The sequence below is a fragment of the Camelus dromedarius genome, chromosome 3 (genome assembly GCF_036321535.1).
Source record: "Camelus dromedarius isolate mCamDro1 chromosome 3, mCamDro1.pat, whole genome shotgun sequence".
NCBI lineage: Eukaryota > Metazoa > Chordata > Mammalia > Artiodactyla > Camelidae > Camelus > Camelus dromedarius.
In genome coordinates this window covers 6523640-6545410 of record NC_087438.1, presented here as the reverse complement: position 1 = coordinate 6545410, position 21771 = coordinate 6523640, and the positions used below count along the sequence as shown (strand labels likewise).

The 21771-nt window shown below is 43.0% G+C and overlaps 1 protein-coding gene across 4 annotated transcripts in view; it reads left to right on the top strand.

Annotated features, from left to right (window-relative positions):
• SEMA5A (semaphorin 5A) overlaps positions 1-21771 on the top strand; it is a 444386-nt gene that overhangs the window by 130386 nt on the left and 292229 nt on the right. For all 4 annotated transcript variants that reach the window (XM_064479456.1, XM_031443174.2, XM_064479438.1 and 1 more), the window contains one exon: positions 19695-19891. In XM_064479456.1, the coding sequence (XP_064335526.1) occupies positions 19771-19891 (121 nt within the window). In that variant the 5' untranslated portion in view covers positions 19695-19770. The remainder of the gene's footprint in view (positions 1-19694; positions 19892-21771) is intronic.

Here is a 21771-nt window from a genome sequence, read left to right as displayed (position 1 = left end):
GAATTAGAGACAAATCTTAGCATCTCGTTTGAAGCTGAGGGTGAGGTTCCAACGTGTCACTTGTAAAACTTCCAGGGAAGTGTCGATAGATGAGATAAGCTGTCGAAGTCCTTTGTAGTGCTGTGGTTGTATGTTTACATGGAACTAATTAGTCCTTGGCTGCAAGCAAAATCACTTTATTTATTAGTTGTAAGATATGTGGATGTTCTGTGGATCCTCTGTATAGACTGATGTTCAGTGAAAAGAGTGGACCAAGAGAAAAGGGTTCAGACGCCCGAGTCTGACATGTGTATGTGTTTCGGTGCAGAGTTAATCATTTTAAGCATGTGGTTATAGCAAATAAGGACACGGTTCTCCATGCTGTAGACCAATGCAGAGGACTGTCAAGTGATTCATCTGTGGGGCCCACTGGGACTGGGACAGGCTTGCATTTGATTTATCAGAGCACGCTGAAGACAGTGCTGGCCTGCTCAGAGACACTGCACTGGAGGAAATGCTGGTGGCCAAAAGAAGAGGCAGCTGTTTGTTAAGGCTGTGTTATCCTTAGCTAGCAATCTCGGGCCCCTTCTCATACTTGAAACTCCTTAGGAAAACCCCTGTGGGAGGAGAATCCTGCCCAGAGAACCCCTGTAGGATGAGAATCTTCAGTGGTCCAGGAATTGATTTGTGAAGTTACGCTTGCTGAAGATTTACCAAATTGTGATCTGGGGACAGCATAACTATTTGTGATCTGAAACGCTAACTTGACAGTCACAGCACTCTGTGGCCTCATGCTGTGGGAACAGTGGAGGGAGGTGTGAGACTGATATTTAAGGGCTGAGACGAGGACGACAAGGGACTGCTGAGTCCGAGTCATCACGCAGGTGTTGTGTGATGGGGACTTCACAGTAGGAGGTGGAACTGTGGTCCCTGGGATAGGTTAGAGATCCAGAAGAGCATGTTTCATGATCCAGGGTGGAGACGGTGAGAAACATTCTCTCTGGCTGACACGTGGCACAAGATTCTTAGTCTTCTAAGAACTATGTAGACATAGTTTAAGGAATATGTCCAAGTACGTGGACACAGTTTTTACAGATGCCACCCAGCCATCCACATGCCCATTGGTTCTACCATTCACTCTTCTCTTTGGAGAATGAACAATACTGGAAGAACTTTCCTTAGCTATCTGCCTTAATTGCTTTCACATTGGAAAAACACTGGGTAAAGAATAGGAATTTCTATTCAGTATTTTTGGATGAGGAAGTGTGGGCATCATCCCTGGGGATTATCCAAGGGTGCACACGGCATGCATGCTGGAGAGGCCAGCTCTTGGGCTTGGAGCCAGGTCTCCGCCAACGTAATTAATAAGTAATAGAATGTAAGTAATATAAATGGTGAGGGAATTTATGATGGTGGATAATAGAAATTATAAAGTAATTTCTAATTGTAAATAGCAAAAGCTATTTAAAATTATTGTAGGGGCAGTCGTTCTGTGAATATGTGTGTGGCAGCCGGCTGTCTGGGTAACTGGTGCATCGCAGCCTGCAAACCATGAAATAACCATGTCAGTTGCAGGTTGGTTTTTGTATAACTCTTTTACTTTTGTAAATACCAGTAGTTCATCCACCCCATCCCCCATTTATGTCAGTCTCATGGGAACCCAGTTTGTGAAAAGCTTAATATATGAAGAGCTCTCTCCTTTCTTATGGGCTCCCCACAGTCACTGCCACCCGCAGGCACCACTGCTGAAGCCAAACTGAAAAGACCCCGCAAGGTCCCTCTGGGAAATCAGCCAGGCGCCAACTACCCTAATTCTAGCTTCTGCTGCTGGAATCGTCATCACAGGAACCTGGTAGCCTGAGTTGGAATTTGGATTATTTTTTATAACAGCTTTACCTGATAATGTAATTGACATACCCTAAAATTCACTTTTTTAACATTTACAGCACTTTTCCTGTATTCACAGTGTTGTGCAGTTACCACCATTTAATTCTGTGGCTGTATCATCACTTTCTTCTTCTCTTCTAGCTGAATAATATTGCATTGTAGGTGATTTCACGTTCTCTTTTTCCAGTCACCATTACTTAGTTGATGGACTTCCACGTTGTTTCCACTTTTGGGGACTATTGTGACTGGCTCTGCTACTTGTTGTACTCATGTACAAGTTTTTTTGTGTCGACCTATATTTTCATTTTTCTTGGATGTATTTCTGGATCATTGGAATTAATCTATCCAGAGTGACAAGCGCTTTAGAACCATCTGACTTTTGAAAGCATACACTCTGCCATGCTTTTTAAACATGGGACTTTGTGGGGTTTGTACCATTGCCAGCTTACCTAAAGCAATCAATCATTATACCATTGGTGACACAGGATAGCATGGTGAGTTTTGAATCAAACACGTGTGAATTCGAGTCCTAGCACTGTTCTTTTCTCGATTGCCCAGTCAGAAGGTTGAGTTCCCTGAGTCATAGTATCTTGACTGGATTCAACTTGGGTCCCTGATTCGCAGGTTCTCATTATCTTTTCCAAAGTTTTTCTTGTCATTGCATGCAGAAAATGGTAATGTTGTGTGGGTAGATTTGGTAAATGGTGGAGGCTTGTCATCTGGAGGCTGAAGGGATGGGTCTCTGGCACGCCTGGATTGCACCTAAACCGTGCTGGACTTCTCTGCTCTATGGTGGCTCTCATCGGCTAGGAAATTGTTTTCTCAGTGTGTCCACACTCTTGCCTCTTCCTATAACCTCTTCTGTTCTAATCTCTGAGAATCACCATTAACCACTAGAGAAAAATACTGGACAATAAACTAAACTTTTGAAGGGTTATGATCTCATTGTACTTTATCTTCAGTATGTCGCCTGGTGGAAGCTCACAAGATAAATGAAGACTCCAGCCATGTGCTTTTGAACACTTCAGACTTCTGCTTAGGAAGTTATGGACAACTACTGCAGACACCCTTTATTTGATCTGACATTTGATGCCGCGCAGTTGTCATAGTTTTTCTAGGCTTCAGAACCTCCTGTTTTTCTTGATTTGTGTTTTTTCTTGCCTGCTTCAGCCAGCGGGTTTTGGGTCAATGTGCTGCTTAGGTAAAAAAATCTAATTTAAGCTCTAGTTTCCTACTGTGAGAAAAATCTTTGGCCATACAGAATTTCTTCCAGAGAAATTAGGTGTATTATATTGTTCTATTTTTTGTTTGTTTGTTTTATTTTTGTTGTTATATTTTTCTCTGAAGTTTATAGCACTGATCAGCTCTTCTCTCAAGAGGACCCCTCGGATGCAGAAGCAGGATGCCTTTCAGATGGTGATCTAACTCTGAAGAGATACAAGCGTTCTGATCCTTTTAAAAATAATTAGCGGTTGATTTCGACACCACGTTCCCCGTGCTTGCTAGCATCTTCAGGCACAACAGATGTAAACAAAATGCAGAGACTGGACTTAGTAGATGGAACTGCTTCTGTCCTCTCATGAAGAACATGAGTCAGAGAGGGGGCTTATATCCCTAATTCATCTTCATTCTTCTCTGTAGAATTTTCCCAGTAAAAGAATCCATAAACATTTCTTCTGATGTTAATGATCACACATGCCCATTCGCAGTAAACTTGCAAAAACAACCCCCAAAAGTATTCAAACAATTATGCAGAAGCACGTATCTCAGAACATTCTAATGGCTGGGACTATTTTCCTCCAGATGTTAATTGTAACAGCGAAAATCCACACGATTATGTGTCTAACCGTTAGTGAGTACTTACAGTGGGGCTGGTGGTGTTCTGAGTGTTTCACATTGATTACAAAATTAAATCCTCAAAGGTTATCCCCACTTGAAGATGGAAATAGGGGACATAGAACCAGCAAGAGGCTGAGCTGGGATTTGCATCCAGTTTACAGTCAGACTCAGAGCCCAGGCTCCTGGTGTTTACATTTCAATATGAGAGTATGTGTGTGTGCACGCAGGAGCGCTCACTTGTGTGGGTGCGCCCTGAGTGCCTGCGGGCGCTGGTTTTTATGCCAGGTACCGAGCTGACGTTCCCGCTCATACGCTTAATACTGTCTTGAGTATTTCTCATGTCTCTAAAATTTCTCTTAAAAACAGTATTTTCTTTTTCTGATGTACTTCATTTGTGTAGAATCAATTCCCTTTCTCTGAACAGAAGCTTCCTGGTATTACATAATAATCAGACCAGAAGATACATATTTCAGCATAAATCTTTGTTGACATAGCTGATGAATTCCTTTGGAGAACGTCCTGGAGATGAAACCGCCAAGGCAAAGTGTATGAATACTTTTAAGCCCCTTAAAATTTCTCTCTCTCTCTCTCTCTGTGTTTGTGTGTGTCAAATAAAAAAAGCGAGTTTTGTTGTTAAACAGCCATAGCCACCAACAAGTGTCTCATATTTGAGTTTCAAAAATGGCAATCATTAAAGAAATACCGGATTCTGCAAGGTGAAAACAAACTTTTTTTTTTGGACTTCCCAAATAGGTAGCTTTCTTCCACACTTGCCAATGTATCATGATCTATGAGATTAGTTACTAACTAGATAGATCTGTCTCTGCTGCAAGGACGTGTCCTCAAATAACGACTGCCCGGCTTGGGAAACGTCTGACTTTCCAGAATGAGGTGCTTGTGAGTGAAAGCACAGCCCCGCCTCCTCTCTTATCTCCGTGGCTAATGAGCTGCTGCTTGTGGTGCTGTGGTTGTAATCAGAGCGAGCTACGGGAATTTTCCAGAACAGCAAGAGTAACCGTAACATAGTGCCTCTTACACAGGATGTTACAGAAAGTACCATTAGACACTCAACCGGAAACACAGTCTACTGCTTATGAACCAAATGTGTGCTAACTGCCCTGTAGTGATTTCACAGGCGTGTGCTATTTACCCAGCTACAGTGGCAACTTTGAGGACAAAACATAGGATCTCCATGTCAGGATGGAAAGTGACCGTCAGAGCCTGTGCACCTGCTCATGTCTTCTCAGTATAAGCAGAGGACTTCGCATAATACAGCCTGTCGAGGCTGATAAAATCAATATCATTTCCTTAGTAAGAATGAAAGTTTCTTTTCTTCTCAGGTAAACTCCTAGTTTACACTTGCGTGTCATATATTTTCATCGTGACTGTTCATCACCCGACTTTAAATGAGAATGGTAGGAAGTCCCTGTTCTGTATGGGAAGTTGGCCTCTGCTCTGCTAACATTTCTACCTTCTAACCACCCCCGCTTTAAACTTGTCCTGCTTTCTGTCCTGCCCTTAAGCTTCTGTTCTTTCATCATTTTCTGGCCTTACTGCCTAGTGAGTCAACCTGAGCTGAATCTAAACATGGACATTCTGGCTCCAGTCTCATTAGTTAATCCATAAAACTAACCTCACCCCATTCACTTATTTTATTTTTTGACGGGGAGGAGAGGTAATTAGGGGATTGAACCCAGGACCTTCTACATGCTAAAGCATGTGCTCTGTCACTTGAGCTGCACCCTCCTCACATTCACTCCTTTTAAACCTAAATATTTTACTCACTTTGAGTTACAAAATTAATAAATCCTTGTTGAAAATTCAAACAGTACAGAAGAATATAAAATAGCCACCGTGCTTAGGAGTAATCAGAATTTTCTTTCACCTACAAACATTTAAAGATAAAAATCATTTGCTTTATTTCAGTCAATAGTTGGACCTTGCTCTTTCTTTCCCTCTTCTTTCTCTCTCTGTAGGTAAATAAGTGTCTACATATTATTTTTTTTCACTCAGCAGCAGTATTGGATTTTTATGCCCGTGTGTAGAGTTTTACTGCATTTGGTTTTACAAGCTGTATAATATTTAATAGTATGGATATGCCATAATTTATTTGATTTCATTACTTATAGCTTTGATCTTTTCATTTCAAACAGATAAATGTGTTTACTACCCCCATTCTCAGTAAATTCTACCCTGAAACTTTTACTATTTCTCTGCCAAAATTGTGATCTCCTCATTTGCAGTTCATTCACATGTTTCCTGTGCTTCCAAAACCCACCTGTTCCCCGGCATCCTCCTGCCTCAGCTCGACCCTTCATGCCACTCTTTGCAAATGTTGCTTGATCCTTTCATTCAACAAACATTAAGTATTTTCCATGTGCAAAAAATATGGTGGGCCTTGAGGGGCTATAGTCATGAGCAGGGCACAGGCTCTCCTGTGTGGTCCTGCTGTGCAGCAGGGAAGCCAGGTCGCAAGGCAGAAGAAGCCAGGCTGTGACACAGTGCGAGCTGAGGGCGGTGGAGATGACTGTACCTAAGGAGGTTTGGTGGAGGGGTCCTTGCTTCTCGCTGGAGAAACGGTTATGGGAAGGGGGGAGCTGGTGCTTGATCTGGACCTCGTAGGAGGCATGAGGTTCAATGTGGACATAGAAGAAAGTTTTCAGGGCAGAAGGGTAGAGTGGGACAGCGTGGGGTCTGAGGAGGGTTATTAGTGAGTCTAGTTCCATTTAACTGATCTGATCCTGGGGAGGTGATGAAGTGGCGCATCACTTCCTTTGTCCGTTCCGCACTCATTCATTTTCACGTTAGCACTACTGTGAAGTCTCTGTTTACATTTCCTTTCTCTCTCAATATAGTTTTAACAAATTCAAAATACCGTTTAATTTTGCTTCTTTCTGCATTTGGCAGAAATATTGATTTACTATATTTTACATTCTTCTTGACTTTTTTCTCTCAACATTATTTTTCTAATATTTGTTTATACTGTATGTAGCTGGTGTCCACACATTTTCCCTGTGATATGATATACCACATAATTTTGCATTCGTTCAGTGGGCAGTTACATTATTTCTGGTTTTTTGCTATGATGAAAAATGCTGCTGTGAGTGTTCTTTTACACATTTCCTGGGAAGATGTGGAATTTCCTAAGGCTGAGCCGCCCACTGTCACGGCTCTTCGTAAGCAGTGAACTGATTTCATCATCTCTTTGTAGGAAGACACTAATGTGGTTGTTAGAGATTTTTTTTTTGTTCCTGCAAGATTTAAGAAGCAGTTTTAAATAGTCCTTATTTGTTTATTAAAACTTTTTTTCGTGATTCCTCATTGCTAGGGAGTATTCTACGTTCTTTGGAATCAACTCATATAATTTTAAGGCACGCGTTTTATCTCATATCACAGATAATGGAACCCAAGGCATAATGTTAATGTTGGCGCTGATTGAAACCCCGGCAGTCTGGATCCAGAGTCTGTGTTCTCGTTGCCTCTACGAGGCTGCCTCTCCTACATGGGTGGAGGTGGGCAGGGTGGGTCACAGAGACATCGTGGGCTGAGGAATACCATAGATAGTTCTGTACCCTTCGCATGCCGACAGCAGGCGAGCAAGCATCCGCAGCTGTGCTGAACCCCCTTCCCTGTTAAGGGACGACTTGCCAAATTGGTGCAATCTGTCATTGCTTTTTCTGGACTTATATTTAGAAGTTGCTCCTTTTGTATTTTCATTAACATAACCCCCATCACATAGCTTTTAATATTTTAAAATGCAAAATTGCAAAACACTTGGGGATTACTTTAAACCATGGAGACCTTTGCTGTAATGTCCTCAGTGACCTTTCTACGTTTCAGGCTAATGAACGGGAGAATAAAACACCATATGTTCACAGCACGTCTGCATTTCATAGCTTTGCATTATGTGCTAATCATTCAGTGCTTTTGCGGCCGCTGATTCATGGTCTTCTTGACTTGTTCTCCTGAAGTCTCACCTAATAGCCTGATGCCTTGTGGGGGCGCTTGTAGGGTTCCACAGAAGTGCTCCTGAAACGTTCTGTAATCACTGTTCAGCTGCTCGGGCAGAAAGTATCCAGTCTTTACGATTTTTCCATCACTTAGGTAAAGGATGTCTTGGTTTCTGTCCCCTCTAGGACCTAGTCCATCAGCCAATAATATTTAATGTCATGCTCTCATCTGGGCCCTGGGAACGACCAGTGAGCAAGACGAAGGCTGACTCCCCCTGTTCGAATATCCCAGTGGATTAAACAGACCATAAACAGAAACAGCAGCTGAATGATTTCAAGTCGTCTTAAGTGACGTGAGTGAATGAAAATAGTAGAAACTGGTAGAGAGTAAGATTGTGCTTCAGCTGGCCTGGTTTGGGGGTTGGTTCCTGAGGAGGTGATGTTGCAGGAAACCTGAGTAGTAATGAGAAACAGGCACCTTGGCAGGACCTGGAGAAAGGACTTCCGGACCTAAGGACCGGCAAGTGCCATCTGAGTGGGGATCAGCTCGGTGGGCAAAAATACCAGAGCGATGTGTGTGTGTGGGTGTGTATTTGCGTGCATGTGTGGCCCCAGCACAGTGCAGGGGAAAGTGCCAAAGTGGGGGAGGGGGGCGCCCTTTTAAAATACACAAATATTTTATTATAGTTGATTCTTTCTTACAGCCTTATGAAGGTACAATTGACAAATAAAAATTGTATGTATTTAGTGTACAACATGGTGTATATATGTATGTATGTGCACATTATGAAATGATTCTCACAATCGAAGTGATGAACACATCCATCATGTCACCTACTTACCTTTGTGTGTGTGTGATGAGAACATTTAAGATCTACTCTCCTAGCAGATTTCAAGCATACAACATGGTATCATTAATGACAGTCACCATGCTGTCCCTTGGATCTCCAGAACGTACTCCTTCTGTGTAACTGAAACTGTCTACTCCTTGATCAACATCTCCCAGTTTCTCCCATTCCCCAGCCCCTGGAAGCCTGTTCTATTCTCTGCTTCTGTGAGTTTGACTTTTTTAGTCTTTTTACAAAGATGACTCTGGTTGCAAAGTAGATGATAGACTTTGGGGGTTGGGGCAAGAGTGAAAGCCCCATGATCACCTCAAGAGTCTTCTGCTGAGTCCAGGGGAGAGAGGATGTGGCTGACCGTGGGACTGCAGCAGTAGAGGTGAGAGACGGGACAGGCTTGACTGATGGTTTAGTGTCATGCAGGGAAATCCGAGACATCAAAAGGACTCTTGCTGTGATAGGGAGACAGGAAGCATAAAAGGTGAAGAGAGGCAGGTAGTGGTTTGTTAGGTCCACGTGTGGTTGGAGGCAAGTCCTTGCACTCAAGAAGAAGTGAAAGGAGGTTGGAAGTTACAGTTTCAGGGACAGGCTGTGGCTGAGATAGAAATTTATATTCACCAGCTGATGGCTGCTCTCCGACATCTTGGGCCCCCAGGAGGACATGTAGATGGTGGACAGAGGGCGACAGAAGACATTAAGGCCATCCCATAGTTGTGCAGGGGCTGGTGCACATCCATCATTGGCTGGATTAAATTATGGTCAGTGAGGTCTCTGGCTCTAGGACAGGTGAATGATGCTGCAGCCGGTTACTTGGTGAAATTTCTATCCCCAAGGAAACACATATTCAGCTCCAGCCCCCAAGTCAATTGGTAGCAATAGAGCATCTTATTTTTTTCAGCCAAATGATCCTTGTGTCTTGCAGGGCTTTCGATCCGTTGTCAATAACTGGTTATTACGGAAATGACATGTATATATATACAAGGACAGTATCTTCAGTACAGCAAGATGACCATGGATTTGGGGCTAGGGATGTGCCTGTTAAAATTATTAGCTCTTCCATTTATCTGGGGGACCTCCTTGGGTCTTGTCTCCACATCTGTAGAATAGGAAAGAAGGCTAATACTTGTTTTATAGGCTTATTTCAGGAAAATAAGAGATGCTTTCATGCTTTACAGAATCACATAACCTTCTTTGCCATTTCCTATAATTTATTATTTTCTGATTCAGTGGAATCTTTGATTTTGCCATGATATGTCAGAGTTTTTTCTTGTGATTAGAACTTTTAAGATTTACTCTCTTAGCAACTTTCAAATATGCAACACAATGTTATTAACTTGGTAATTTTTTTTTTTTAATTTTAGGAAGGATTTCTTATTCTTGTTTAATGAACTGACCCCAAAATAGTAATTACTGCTCTTGAGGTCTTTTTTTTTTTTCCCTTAGACCACAGAGTGCAACAGATTTGAACTCAAATGTATTGACTTTGACATGTTGGTCCATTGGACCTAATAGGTGTCATCAGTTATCACACACAAGGGTCATTCCCCACTGAAATCTAAAAACATCCATCAGGGGCCTTTTCGCTAAACAGTTTGGTTTTCCCAAATATATTAATAGTCTATGGTCTGTAAATTTATCTGACACACTATTTCTAGGTATTCACATTTTCACCCTAGAATAATGAATTTGATGAATTTACTTCTTCTGTGAATTGTAATATCATCCTTTTTTTTTTTTTGTCCTTTGATTTTTCAAATGGTTCCAGCAAATTATGACGTGCCAGAATAAGTCATCCAGACCCCTGAGGGTTCACGCACTTTAGTTATATCTTTGTGAGCTTTCATGTTTCCAGACCCAGGAGACTTCCTTTTTTTAAGCTGATCTGCCTATAGTAAGCCCTTCATCCCTTTGACCATTAACTGGAAAATTATGACATTGAGAAAGGGCATTTCTCAAAACCATGGGAATCCTCATATTTGGACCAGATGTTAAGAGAATTTTAAGAGAGGAATAAAACATCTGTGACAATGAACAGCAGATTCATAGAAGGAACAGCACCATGAATTGCATTTTAGTGGCAGCGTCAATATTGCCAAGAGGGTGGAGAGGTGGATGTGGGTTTGCCTTATTTTTCTCTGTGAACTCCTTTCTCAGGTAATTTTTTTGTATATTCTATGCCCTGTATTGTCCAGGGGTTGAGATTTTTAGAGGTTTATTTTGGAATGAGCCACAGACACAGGTAATCGGAGTTCAGGGTGATGAAGGCTCTGACAGAAATGAGTGTTGAGGTGCAGTGGGGCCGCAGGGGGAGGGGGGGAAGTGGGGAAAAAAATCAGAGAAAGCTACTCAGAGGCGAAGCTTAAGAACTGGACCTAGAGGCCGGGAGACCTGCCAGAAAACAGCTGAGCTGTGGAGGTGAGACACAGAGAGGGCTGGTCAGGGTGTGGGGGCAGGGCACGATTCTAGATACAGGAAGAGGACAGTTGTTAGAACACAGTGACAATGACACAGGAGCTTTGGGAAGATGTAGGAGGGGGAACTGGAGGGTGAGTCCTCGGATTATGAGCTGGATATGAGAGTAAACGGTGGAACCAGCCGTGAGAGGAGAGAGGCACAGAGGGGACAGTTGATAAAGACAGGTAACGAGGTCACCCACCGATGAGGTACCTCTGGCTTATTTATGTGAAGATGTCTATTTTGACTTATGAGACTTGATTATGTTCAGAGGTCTAGATGAGAGTTACAGATTTGGAATTCACCTGCTTTAATTTTTTTGTTTGTTTTATGTTCTTTTTTTTTTTTGTATTTTTTTATTGAAGTGTAGTCAGTTTACAATGTTGTGTCAGTTTCCGGTGCACAGCACAATTCTTCAGTCACACATGAATGTATCTCCTGCTTTTAGGAAGTATGTAAAGTCACGTGAGTTTGAAGAGATAGGCCACTGAGAGTGTCGACTGAGAAGAAATGACGTTCGGGAGAGATTAGGGTGCACCTTCATTTAAAGGAAGACTGAGGAGTGAGAGGTCTGGGTGCAGTAGGAACACAGGGAGATGGGGGTGTTAGGGAACCCAGGGACGAGAGAGTTTCAGGAGATATTCAAGAGAAGAGGCCCTTGGCACAAAGCCATGGAGATGTCAGATTTCATGAACTCATTGGTCTTGGCGATCAGAAGGTGAGCAGGGATGCTGACCAGAGTAGGGACACTGGGCAGTGCGTTCGTTTCTTCCGGCCATGGTTGCGTGCTTTTGCATGTCATCATAGACATCGCACCTTCTAGTTGACAAGCGAGAACGTGGCACTTCACGTCTTGCTTATATTAACTAAAAACGAATGGGAATTATGAATAGTAATTTCCAAACCATGAGAGTCATTTATAGCTAAGTTATTTTGCTGTGTCCATATGAAATTCCTGCCTTGAGGAAATGTCTCTGCGTAAATCCTTTAGAAATTATCGATACAGTTATGTTGCCTTGAAGACCCATTATTTAAGGTTTTTTTTTTTTCCTTTCTTTCTTAGAAAAGGTTCTTGGTTTAGCTAGCACAGAAGTGGATTGAATGAACTTTCACTTAGTTTTAAAACCTGCTGACTGATAAAATTAATATTGCCTTTGTGTAAATAATAATTTTATCTAATGGACTTCATTTATTTTTACGGTTCCTCCAGGCGATCTGGAGCTAAACAAGGGGAAAAAGGCAGAAGTGTAACAACAATTCCCTTTGAAGAGCAGTATAAAATAAGGTCACTGGAGCTGAACCATTATTGAAACGTATAAAATAGTTTAATGTTTGCTTTTTCCCGTTTTATACCATGAGGTCATTTTATATAGCCATAAAATTCCATCTCATCTCAGTTCAGAGATGATGAAAATCTATGAGTCACAAAAGCCAGCTTCTTATTCAGTTACCTGAAGGTGGCACCCAGCAGAGCTTCTGCACTTGAGGGCGGTCAGTGTTTTTGTTAAGACATTTCTAGAAATGTTTCACTAATTCATTTATGTTAAACCTCTTTTGGCTGAAAGTTGACAGTCATGGTACATGGGTTAAAATAATATAAAAAGGGTACAATTTTTACGAAAACGTCTGTAGACACTGAAGATGCGATGTGTTGGGTGAACATCCTGATTCCCCTTGGAGACTCAACACAATAACAAGAAAAGTTTAATTTCGCTTTATTTCCCAAAGAATAAAACGTTCAGTTGCTGTTTTTGGAAAAGGTTGGAGGAATCTATTTACTTGAACACTGTGCATTAACTTAAGTTTATTGTTTTATTGATTCTTCATTTAATCCCATTTCCTGCTCAGTGTACCTAGAATATCTGATGCTTCGATGAGGATAAACACAGAGTCATTCGATGCGTTCCCTCCCACCCTGAGCACACCATGGGCTGCATGCAGTTCTTCCTGCTTCTTTGAATATTTGAACTTGAACCCTTTCAGAAGCCATGCCTTCTGTCTTCTTCCTCCCTTCAGAGGGATTCCTCCTTTTCCTGTGCTCCCTAAGACTTTGCTCCTACCTCTCTTTGGTAATTATTGAAAGATAGATTTTTACTGCTCTTACCTGCGACCCAGAGTCCCAGCTAGACTGTGTCCTCTTCTCTCCCCACTCCTGTGCTGGAGGGCTGCCCCTCGCCCCCAGGTGACATCCTTCCGTACGACTGGCTGAGTAAGTGATGCCCCCTGTTTCCAGGCCATGAGTTCATCCTTCAGGCTTCACTCTGGAGCGAGGACTATGTTTCTGGGTGCCATTCAGGCCACTTGAACTTGTGCCCACAAGTGTGTGGTTTCACCAGTGTGAGCAGGAAGGCTGAGCGTGTGATGCAAAGATCCGGGGGGTTTTGCTCCCGTTTGTCGTGGCCCTGCCGCTGCGTACTTGATCTTGCGTTAACCTGTAAGATCTCTCCAGTCTATCTGGGCCTTGACTTTCTCTGCTACAAAGGGAAGGGAGAGATGAGGTGATTTCAGCTGCCTCTCTCACCTCTCAAATTCAGTGTGAGGCTGACTCACTTCCTGCCTCCTGTGTGCCAAGGGGCTGAATAAACCACCTGAGGGTGGTGCTTGCTCAGGGGTGCAGGGTGGGTGAGGTCTCCATGCTAAGCAGAACGCCGGCTATGTGGTTTCTGATTCATTCAGACAGCCGATTCAGCATGTTGCAGTGCGTACCCGGGGGACTGTCACTGCGTGTTCTAGCCATGGCTTGTTTATGATAAAAAGGAGAAGTCAAAACTTAGAAACACCAAAGGTTATATGACTTTCTGTGTAACCTTTGATGAAGAAGCCGCCACTGTAATTGGTACCTCGGAGTTTCCCTGGAAGGAACGGTCAGTGTGGGCGGGAGTAGGCGGCCAGGGTGTCTGCAGAAGGTGGAGGCCAGCCTTGACCTTGGGTGGGTGTGGGGCCCGAGGCATCAGCAGACGTGCAAGGCTGACAGTGAGGCCCGGGGCCAGGCTGGAGGGGCTGAAGGGAGGCCTCTGCAGCAGGACCAGTGGGGGTGGAATTGGGAGAAGACGGGCTGTCAGTGGTAAGCAGTGGGAAAATCCTGAGGGCTTGTGAGCAGGGCAGGGCTGTTTACCTGGCAGCAGCTGGTGACTGTGCCGCAGACACCGTGTCACCTGGCCTGACTGGGCCAGGGTGTGGGGGGGTGAGACAGGGTGGTTTGTCGGGATGGTGGGATGAGTTCCTCGGTGGTTCTGCGGCTTTCAGTTGGGGCTCTAGTCTCCGGGTGAGTGGTTCATCTGATCCCATGGAACAGGGCCAAGGGATGGAAGGATGAGTGCAAACACAGACCTTGCAGAAGAGCTGTCCATCCACTCCTCTAAGTCCTGCCATCGTGGTTCTGATCTTACAACAGGCTGTGATGTTACACAAGCAAGAGGCGCACGTGGAACAGCCTCCTCACAGCTGCTGTGCGGCAGCGGGGCTGGGGCTTTGCTGCCTGGTCCTCTCCCGGCTGCTGTCTGGTTGGTCCTCTCACCTGACTTCTCCATCCTCTCTGAGATGGAAGTCCTTAAAATCAGCAGATAGGATCCGGGCCGGCCGGGTTTCTGCGGGCTCTCTGAACTGAGCCAATGGATCTGGTCATTTTCCAGCTTTACAGTAGGGCTAAGGCTCAGAAGAATCTCAGCCTCCCCTAAAAAAGAAGTACGTGAAGCTATTCTGGATCTGTTTTTTATTAATAACTGGTTAGACTTTGTTCCCAAAGTGAAACTTCTTGTGGAAGCTTTCATTCTTTTGATTTCTTTTTTATCTGACAGCAGTTTTTTTTTTTAAACTGAAAGGAACAGTTATTTTCTGTTCCCCAAAGCCTATTCATTTGCAGTGTGGGTGTGAATGGGAAATGTTATTATTATACAAACACATATATACAGTTTTGCTTATTTAGATTTAGCTTATGGAGAGATCCTCCTCCCACATCAGGAAACTAAATGGAAGGCTTCAGGGATTTTGAAATAGATGTAACAAAAAAGCCTCTGTTTTCTAGCCCAAATTGTCCTGCTGTAAGAAATCTTCCTGTTGCCAAAAAGCACTCATTTTGTATTAACAAATAGATTTTTAATTTTCCAGAGATAGCAGGATGAAATTCGAACAACTTTTATTAAAATCGATCCTTTGAAAATTCTTTCCTCATGTATTTCCCTGATGTAGCAAATAGTTATAATTAACGTGATTTTCATTTTTATTGCAATTTTGCTGAAATGATTCAATATGAATTCAGTTGGGTGATTTATATAAGCATGTTTAAAAATAATCTTTCCAGTGATGCTAGCTTACTTAATTTCTAAAGAGGGAGAGGCATTTTGATACGTACAAATCAGAGCTTCTCACCCAGGGTGATCTGACGAGGTCTTGGGGGGAATTTGTTGGCACAGATGGAGGGGGAGGGTGATACTGTCACCTAGTGTGTGTCAAGACCGGGGATGCTGCCAAATGCTCAGAACGGTGCCCAGAATAAAGAATTACCTGGCTCTAAATGTCAATAGTGCTAAGATTAAGCACTGAAACCCCCGATCTAAGTATGCCTCCTCCCCGCACTGCATTGCACCAAGAGGCTAGAGCTTCGTTCTTCAGTGGAGGATGGAACTGCAGACCCCAGGACGGAAGGACCTGCTATTTAGATCTGAGCCTCTTTGGAGTAAAAGACTATTCAAGGAGTTAGCTTTGCATTGTGTAGGTTGCTCCGGAAACCCTGCTCTAAGTGAATGCCCTTCCCTGGCCCCTAATGAGGATCTGTTTGTAGTACCTTTATTTTAAGAAAAAAGGTAACATGTTATATTCTGAAAATTATAAACCTCTAAAAATCACCTGTTTTCATTAAATGTGCTTCCCTGAGCTTAACGTGGCAAACGTGTAATTTCATCTCATCCTCATCAAACTTTGTGTCCCATTTTAGCTGCTCTTTCCCTTGACACGGCATTTCTTTCTCTAATCATCACTTTGAAAGTCCTGGGGAAGGAACATTTTAGGCTCCTGTGTTATTTTTCTCCACCTCTCCTTTGGGAGGCAGAGATGTTAGGACTGAGATGGGAATGCATGGCTGTTGTGAATGTAGGGCAGTTACAATGGGCAGGTGTTTCCATAATTTGTTTCTTAGTTCACACAAGGGGGTTCTGTGTTGTCTTGGGTCTGACACATTGAAAAGCTCTCTGTGAGAGAAGAATTTGCTTTTCACCCACAGGTGACCTGAGCTCAGTCTCAGAGGTTGAGATGGCCATGCTCCCATCCATCTTTGTGATGGAATTCTGTTCAGTGGGAGCTGGTGTTGGAGATGCTGCTCTGGGTGCCTGTTGGGTGCCAGGCAGGGTGTAAGGGCTAACTGTAATGCCTGCCACAGAGCTAGCGAGCCCTTACTAAGAGTTCATTGTTACTTTCATTATCCTTTATATATATATATATTTTTTTTCATCACCAATTTGTTTTGATGTGGGGTGGTGATCATCTATTTGTAGCCTTCCCTGAGTGGATGGGTGAGATTACTCCAAATCTCCTTGCTCTGTCCAGAACAAAATTATGTCTAAAACACTTCTAACAAGTGTTATTCTGTATTAAGATATGTCATCTGATGAACTGTGATGTCGTATGTCTCAGGTCAGAGGGAAAAGAAGAGATGCAGCTTCACGTGCTCACCTATAGACTGGAGTTCTGGAGCTGCCTCCAGTTTTGCAGCCTGGGACCCCTTTTCCAAGAGTGAAATGAGTCATACTTGTAATAACCCAGGAGGAGAGAGCACCGTGCCTCCACTGTCCATTACAATGAGCCATCCTTGGCCAGAGATCATGGACCAATTAGACCAGTGTGCCCCAGGCTGCCAGTTGTCCTCTCTATCCCTTCCTCCACCTTCATGTGCAGGCTCTCACCCTCCAACAGAAACCATACTCTTGCCTCATCGTGATTTTCAGCCCCTTCACTTGTTTCTCTGCCCCACTGGAATGTTTCCATCATGGGGAGCATTGAGTCAATGGGGCTCAAAATACAGCGACTGTGAAACTTGACGCAGCCTCCGCTTCACGTTTTCCCCTTTCATCCTACATCTCGCTGCATCCTCGGGTGCACACACTCCTATTTAAAGGTGAGGCCCCCTCCTCCCTTTCATAACCACCCTCTTTACTGGATGTTTATCATTGGCCACCTCCATTTTTTTGGATCTCATACCTCCTGTCCCTCTTAGATCTACAGTCTCTTCTCCACTCACCACTTCTTAGAAAAGAAGCCGTATTTAATGGTCTGTTTTCTCTGCTTTCCCAATTTTGATCTTTTCGTGCTTATCACGATTTCACTGAATTTTCTGAGATTACCCAGCATTTGCGATACCATGGATGTTCTGTCCCCCTTTTGCTCAATCCGTTCCCTCTTGGGTTCCTTGCTCCAAGGATACGGCTTCTTGTTTTTCTGAAACTGACCCCTCAAGTTGACCGTTGACTGCCTGTTGGTCTTCACTCTTCCTCATCAGGATATGGTTGACCAGCCCTCTGTTTAAAATGTGTTATTTCTATCCTGGTTAACTTGGTCCCCATGGTGCTATATTTTTCTCTCTCTGTTCTTTTCTGTCATCTTCGTGTGGTTACTTCTCTTTAACAACTTCTAAATAATCTGTTCTCTCTATTTCTTTTTTTACTTCTCTGATGCTTTCTTTCCCCCAGTGGATCTCAAGCACCCATAATTTTAACCATTGCAAATATTATATGCTTTCTATGAATTCTCTTTTTTTTCTGAGCATCCATCCTGGATTTCCCACAATCTGCTGCATTTCCTTAATAGCTCAGCATCTTAAGCCCCACATGAACAAGACCGAATGATCATCTTCTTCTCTAAAATTTCTTCTGTTGATTATCATATTTTAAACAATGGTGTTACTATCCCCGAAGACACTTTATATTCTTTATCTTGAGACCATCTGTGCCTCTTTGCTTTCTCTTCCCCCGAATTTAACAGATTAGAGCAACAACTGTTTGTTAGATTTCACACACTGAGGATTAGGAATTTGGGCAGGGCTCTAGTAGTTGATTCCCTTGCTTTTGTGATACTGAAGTCACTCAGTGGGTTTCAGCTTTCCTCATGTATCAGGGTCCTTGGTGGGAATGGCTGGGAAGCTGGGCTTGGTAGGAAAGGTCACTAGGAGTACCTATATGTGGCCTCTCTAGCATGCCAATTTCAGGGGCATTGGACTTCTGACTTGGTGTCTCTATGCCCCGGAGTATGTGTTCTAAGAGACAGGAAGTCAAAACTGCCAGCCTCTTAGAGAGTGGGCTTGGAAGCCAGGGTGCCATCACTTCCATCGTATTCAAAGGAGCAAAGCAGTCATAGGGTCAAACCCAGATTCCGGAGAGGGGGCACAGACCCAGCTTTCAGAGGGAGGGAAGTTGAAGACGCTGTGGACATCTTTAGTTTTCCACACGTCCTTTGTCCATCACAATGACTGTTTGCTGGGTTTGCCTCAATTTCTGTCACATTGCCACCACCTAAAGTCACACCTGCATTTATTTCTCGTCTGAACAATTGCTGTAGCTTCAAATTAACTTCTCCACCTCTGTGTTCTTCTCTACCCAATTTCCTACATATGCTATTGTGAGAACAATCTTATTAATATTTCTTCTAATGTTCATATACTACGGTAGCTTGTTGCCTAAAAATAGGGACCTCAGACCTTGGTATCGTCCACCGTCCAAATCTTAACCCAGCCTCCTCTCTAAGCTGCTTCTCATGACTCACTCCCCTTTGTTTCCTGGGGTTTGGGTCAAGTACAGTAAACTATTCTCAACACGTGTTGCTTACTCCTTCTTCTTGCCCCTCCAGTGTGTCTTTTCAGCCTTTTCTGGATTCCTTCCAGAAATCTCCATCTGTCGAAATCCTCTTTGCCCTCCACTATTAAACGCACACATAAACTCCTCCTTGGACACACCCTCGATCTCTACGTAGCAGCGGGACTCCCCCTCTTGACTCCCCAGCACTCCTGCTTCTTGTTACTTTTTTCTGACAGCTTGGGTTCTAGTTGTTTTTATATGCCCATCTTGTTTTAAAGCTTATTAATTGTTTAAATTATTCATAATCTTTAAAGTCTCACAGCTCCCAGCATAGTAATTTCATCTCACCCAGTAGGTGCTCAATATAGATTTTATTTGATTCACACTTGACCTCTAGCCAGAAACTTGGCAGGCAGGTCATCTGGAGATTTCAAAGGATGAATTCACCCACTGGGATGATTTTTAAGAGTTGGATAGCATGATATTAATCAGGTGAAGAGTAAAAAACAATGGTCATGGCCTTATGTATTAGGGGCTTTTGTGTTTTGAAAAGGGAACGGTGGCATTCTTAGGGCTTCCACATACAGATCTGTGTTTGCAGGAGGGGGTGAGAATGAAGATCCAAGGGAAAACCAATCAATGAGCACAGCTCTAAACTGCATTCCTTAGGGGGCGATGACGACGACAGCTCCACAGGGTTTCCTCTTGAACATCCCTCCTTGTATGATCAGTGGGTCGTCTCATAAAGTTGCTGGGAGAATAAGAGGTGTGGATTGAGATGTATGCATGTTCCCACATAGTTCTGAAGTATCTCCTAGATAAAGCTGTGGTGGTCCAAGCACTCCAAGGCTCTCTCTCTCTTTTTTTTTTTTTTAAAGGGAGTGATGGGGCTTTACCAAAAGACCACCCACCAGAAAACCTGAACTCATGTCCATTCACTGGTTCTCTGTTGTGTGTTTTAGGCACTTTCCCCACATGACGGGACGACGAGCTTCTGGCTAAAGACAAGTGCCCAGAGTCCAAGGCCTCCTGCCCACCATGAAGGGACCCTGCGTCATTGCTTGGCTGTTCTCCAGCCTGGGGTGGTGGAGACTCGCCCAGCCAGAGACAGACGCATCCCGGTGCCAGAGAGCAGAGCATCCGGTCATCTCCTACAAAGGTGAGGGGCAAGCAAGGGTGCCACTGAAATGCACAGTCCCTGCTCAGTGATGGAGGGTCGCGGTGGTTATCACTCGATGGTCCTGTCACTCTGTTTTAGACATTGTTTCCAATAAGAGCAAAAATACCAAATTCCCTGTCACAAGAATTTCATATTCTGAAACCGATCACCGTCTCAAGAAGAATTCAAGCCCAGAGTTATCATGGGTAGAAAATCGCATCTTTGGGGTCACCTTTAGTTAACCGGTGCTGTCAGCCTCCTAGGCATTTGAACCAGGGGAGAAAAATGTGGCCCACGGAAATAACAACAAAACCAAGTAAAGCAGAAATTTCTTCACTTTAGCATTTCCCAACAAAGCCTTAGTCTTACCACAAATTGTGTGCTTTTTATCTGGCATCGCATGGCAGGCAGAATTGGTTTACTGTCTCAAGTATCGCCACAGGTCTGTAGGATTAATTAATTAGCATGTATATACATTCTTCTACTCTTTAATTCATCAAAACTTATTTAGGGTTCCTTACACCCTGGGCACTCTAAGCATTCGGGATGAAGAGTAGGTTAGCCTTTGTCTCTGCCTGCAAGGAACTTACAGTTACAGTATGAAGCTGGTATAATTCATCAGACATTGTATTTTAATAATTCATCCAATAAGTAGTTTTGTGGTTTGTTATTTTGTAACTGTTGTATCACAAAAAATTTAAAATATCTACAAAAATAGAATAGTCCAAAGGAACACCCAGTCCCAGCATTTATTAATTCATGACTCATCTTTTTTCTTTTAAATCTCTACCCGTGCTCCACCTACACTCACCATTTAGAAGCAAATTCAAGAAATCCTATAATGTTATTATAATATTTCAGTTCTTGACTATCAAAGATAAAGAATTCATACTGACATTATCACACCAATCGAAAACCCAAACAGAAACCAATTCCATAAAATTGGCAAACGTCAGTGAGTGCCGTGAGGTCCCTGGTGGTCTCAAGAAGGCTTGTGCGTTTTTCAGCTAGCAGTTAGATTGAGTCAGGAACTGGGTGAAGTCCATATATGGCAGTTGGTTGGTTTAGCTCTTGAGTCTCTGAATCTTTCACTGTGTTTTGTTGGTGGTGCTGGTGGTGGGGATACTTCCCTTGCAAATTAATTTTTAAACAAACTCGAGTTCTTTGTTCTGTAGAGTTTCCCACAGTCTGGATTTTGCCAAGTGCATCCCATTAGTGTCATTCAGATGTTCTTCTGTCCCGAATATTGCTGTAAATTAGTGATTGAGAGGCCACTTAGATGAGGGTGTGAATCTTTCTGTCTCTGCTGTGACCTTCACTGGGATGTGAAATTATCGGTCATAGAAGATCATGGCCTCAGTCTACTGATTCATTCATGGGTGCAAAACTGGGAGTTTTAAATTTTGCTATTCTTTCTTCATTTAGTGGCTAAAATATTTACCCATAAAGCAACTTTCCCTCATCAACTATTTGAATATCCTAAGGGTGCAACTCACATAGGAAAGGCAGAGTGAATGTTTTTATTTTTCCTTCCCTTTACTGTTTTTTCCCAGAGCCCAGTTAGTTGGTTCTCTAGCATTATACAAAGAGGACAAATAAGATGTTATGTTTGCTTTTTTAAAAATGTTGATTATTAGAAATATTTTTAATACACAAATTTCAATATTTGGTATATTTCAATCAATTACAGCTTTTATTCTTATAAATGGTGAAATCATCACACTTCAAACTTAGGGGAGCCTCTTGAGGTTGGGTCCTGAATTCTTTTGTCACAACCCAGTGGCCTTTGATGGCTTGATTAATCCTCTGGGATAACAAGATGTTCCTGACTCCTCTTCATTTCCTTTGGTAGACCTAAGAATTAGCCATTTTTGTATGAT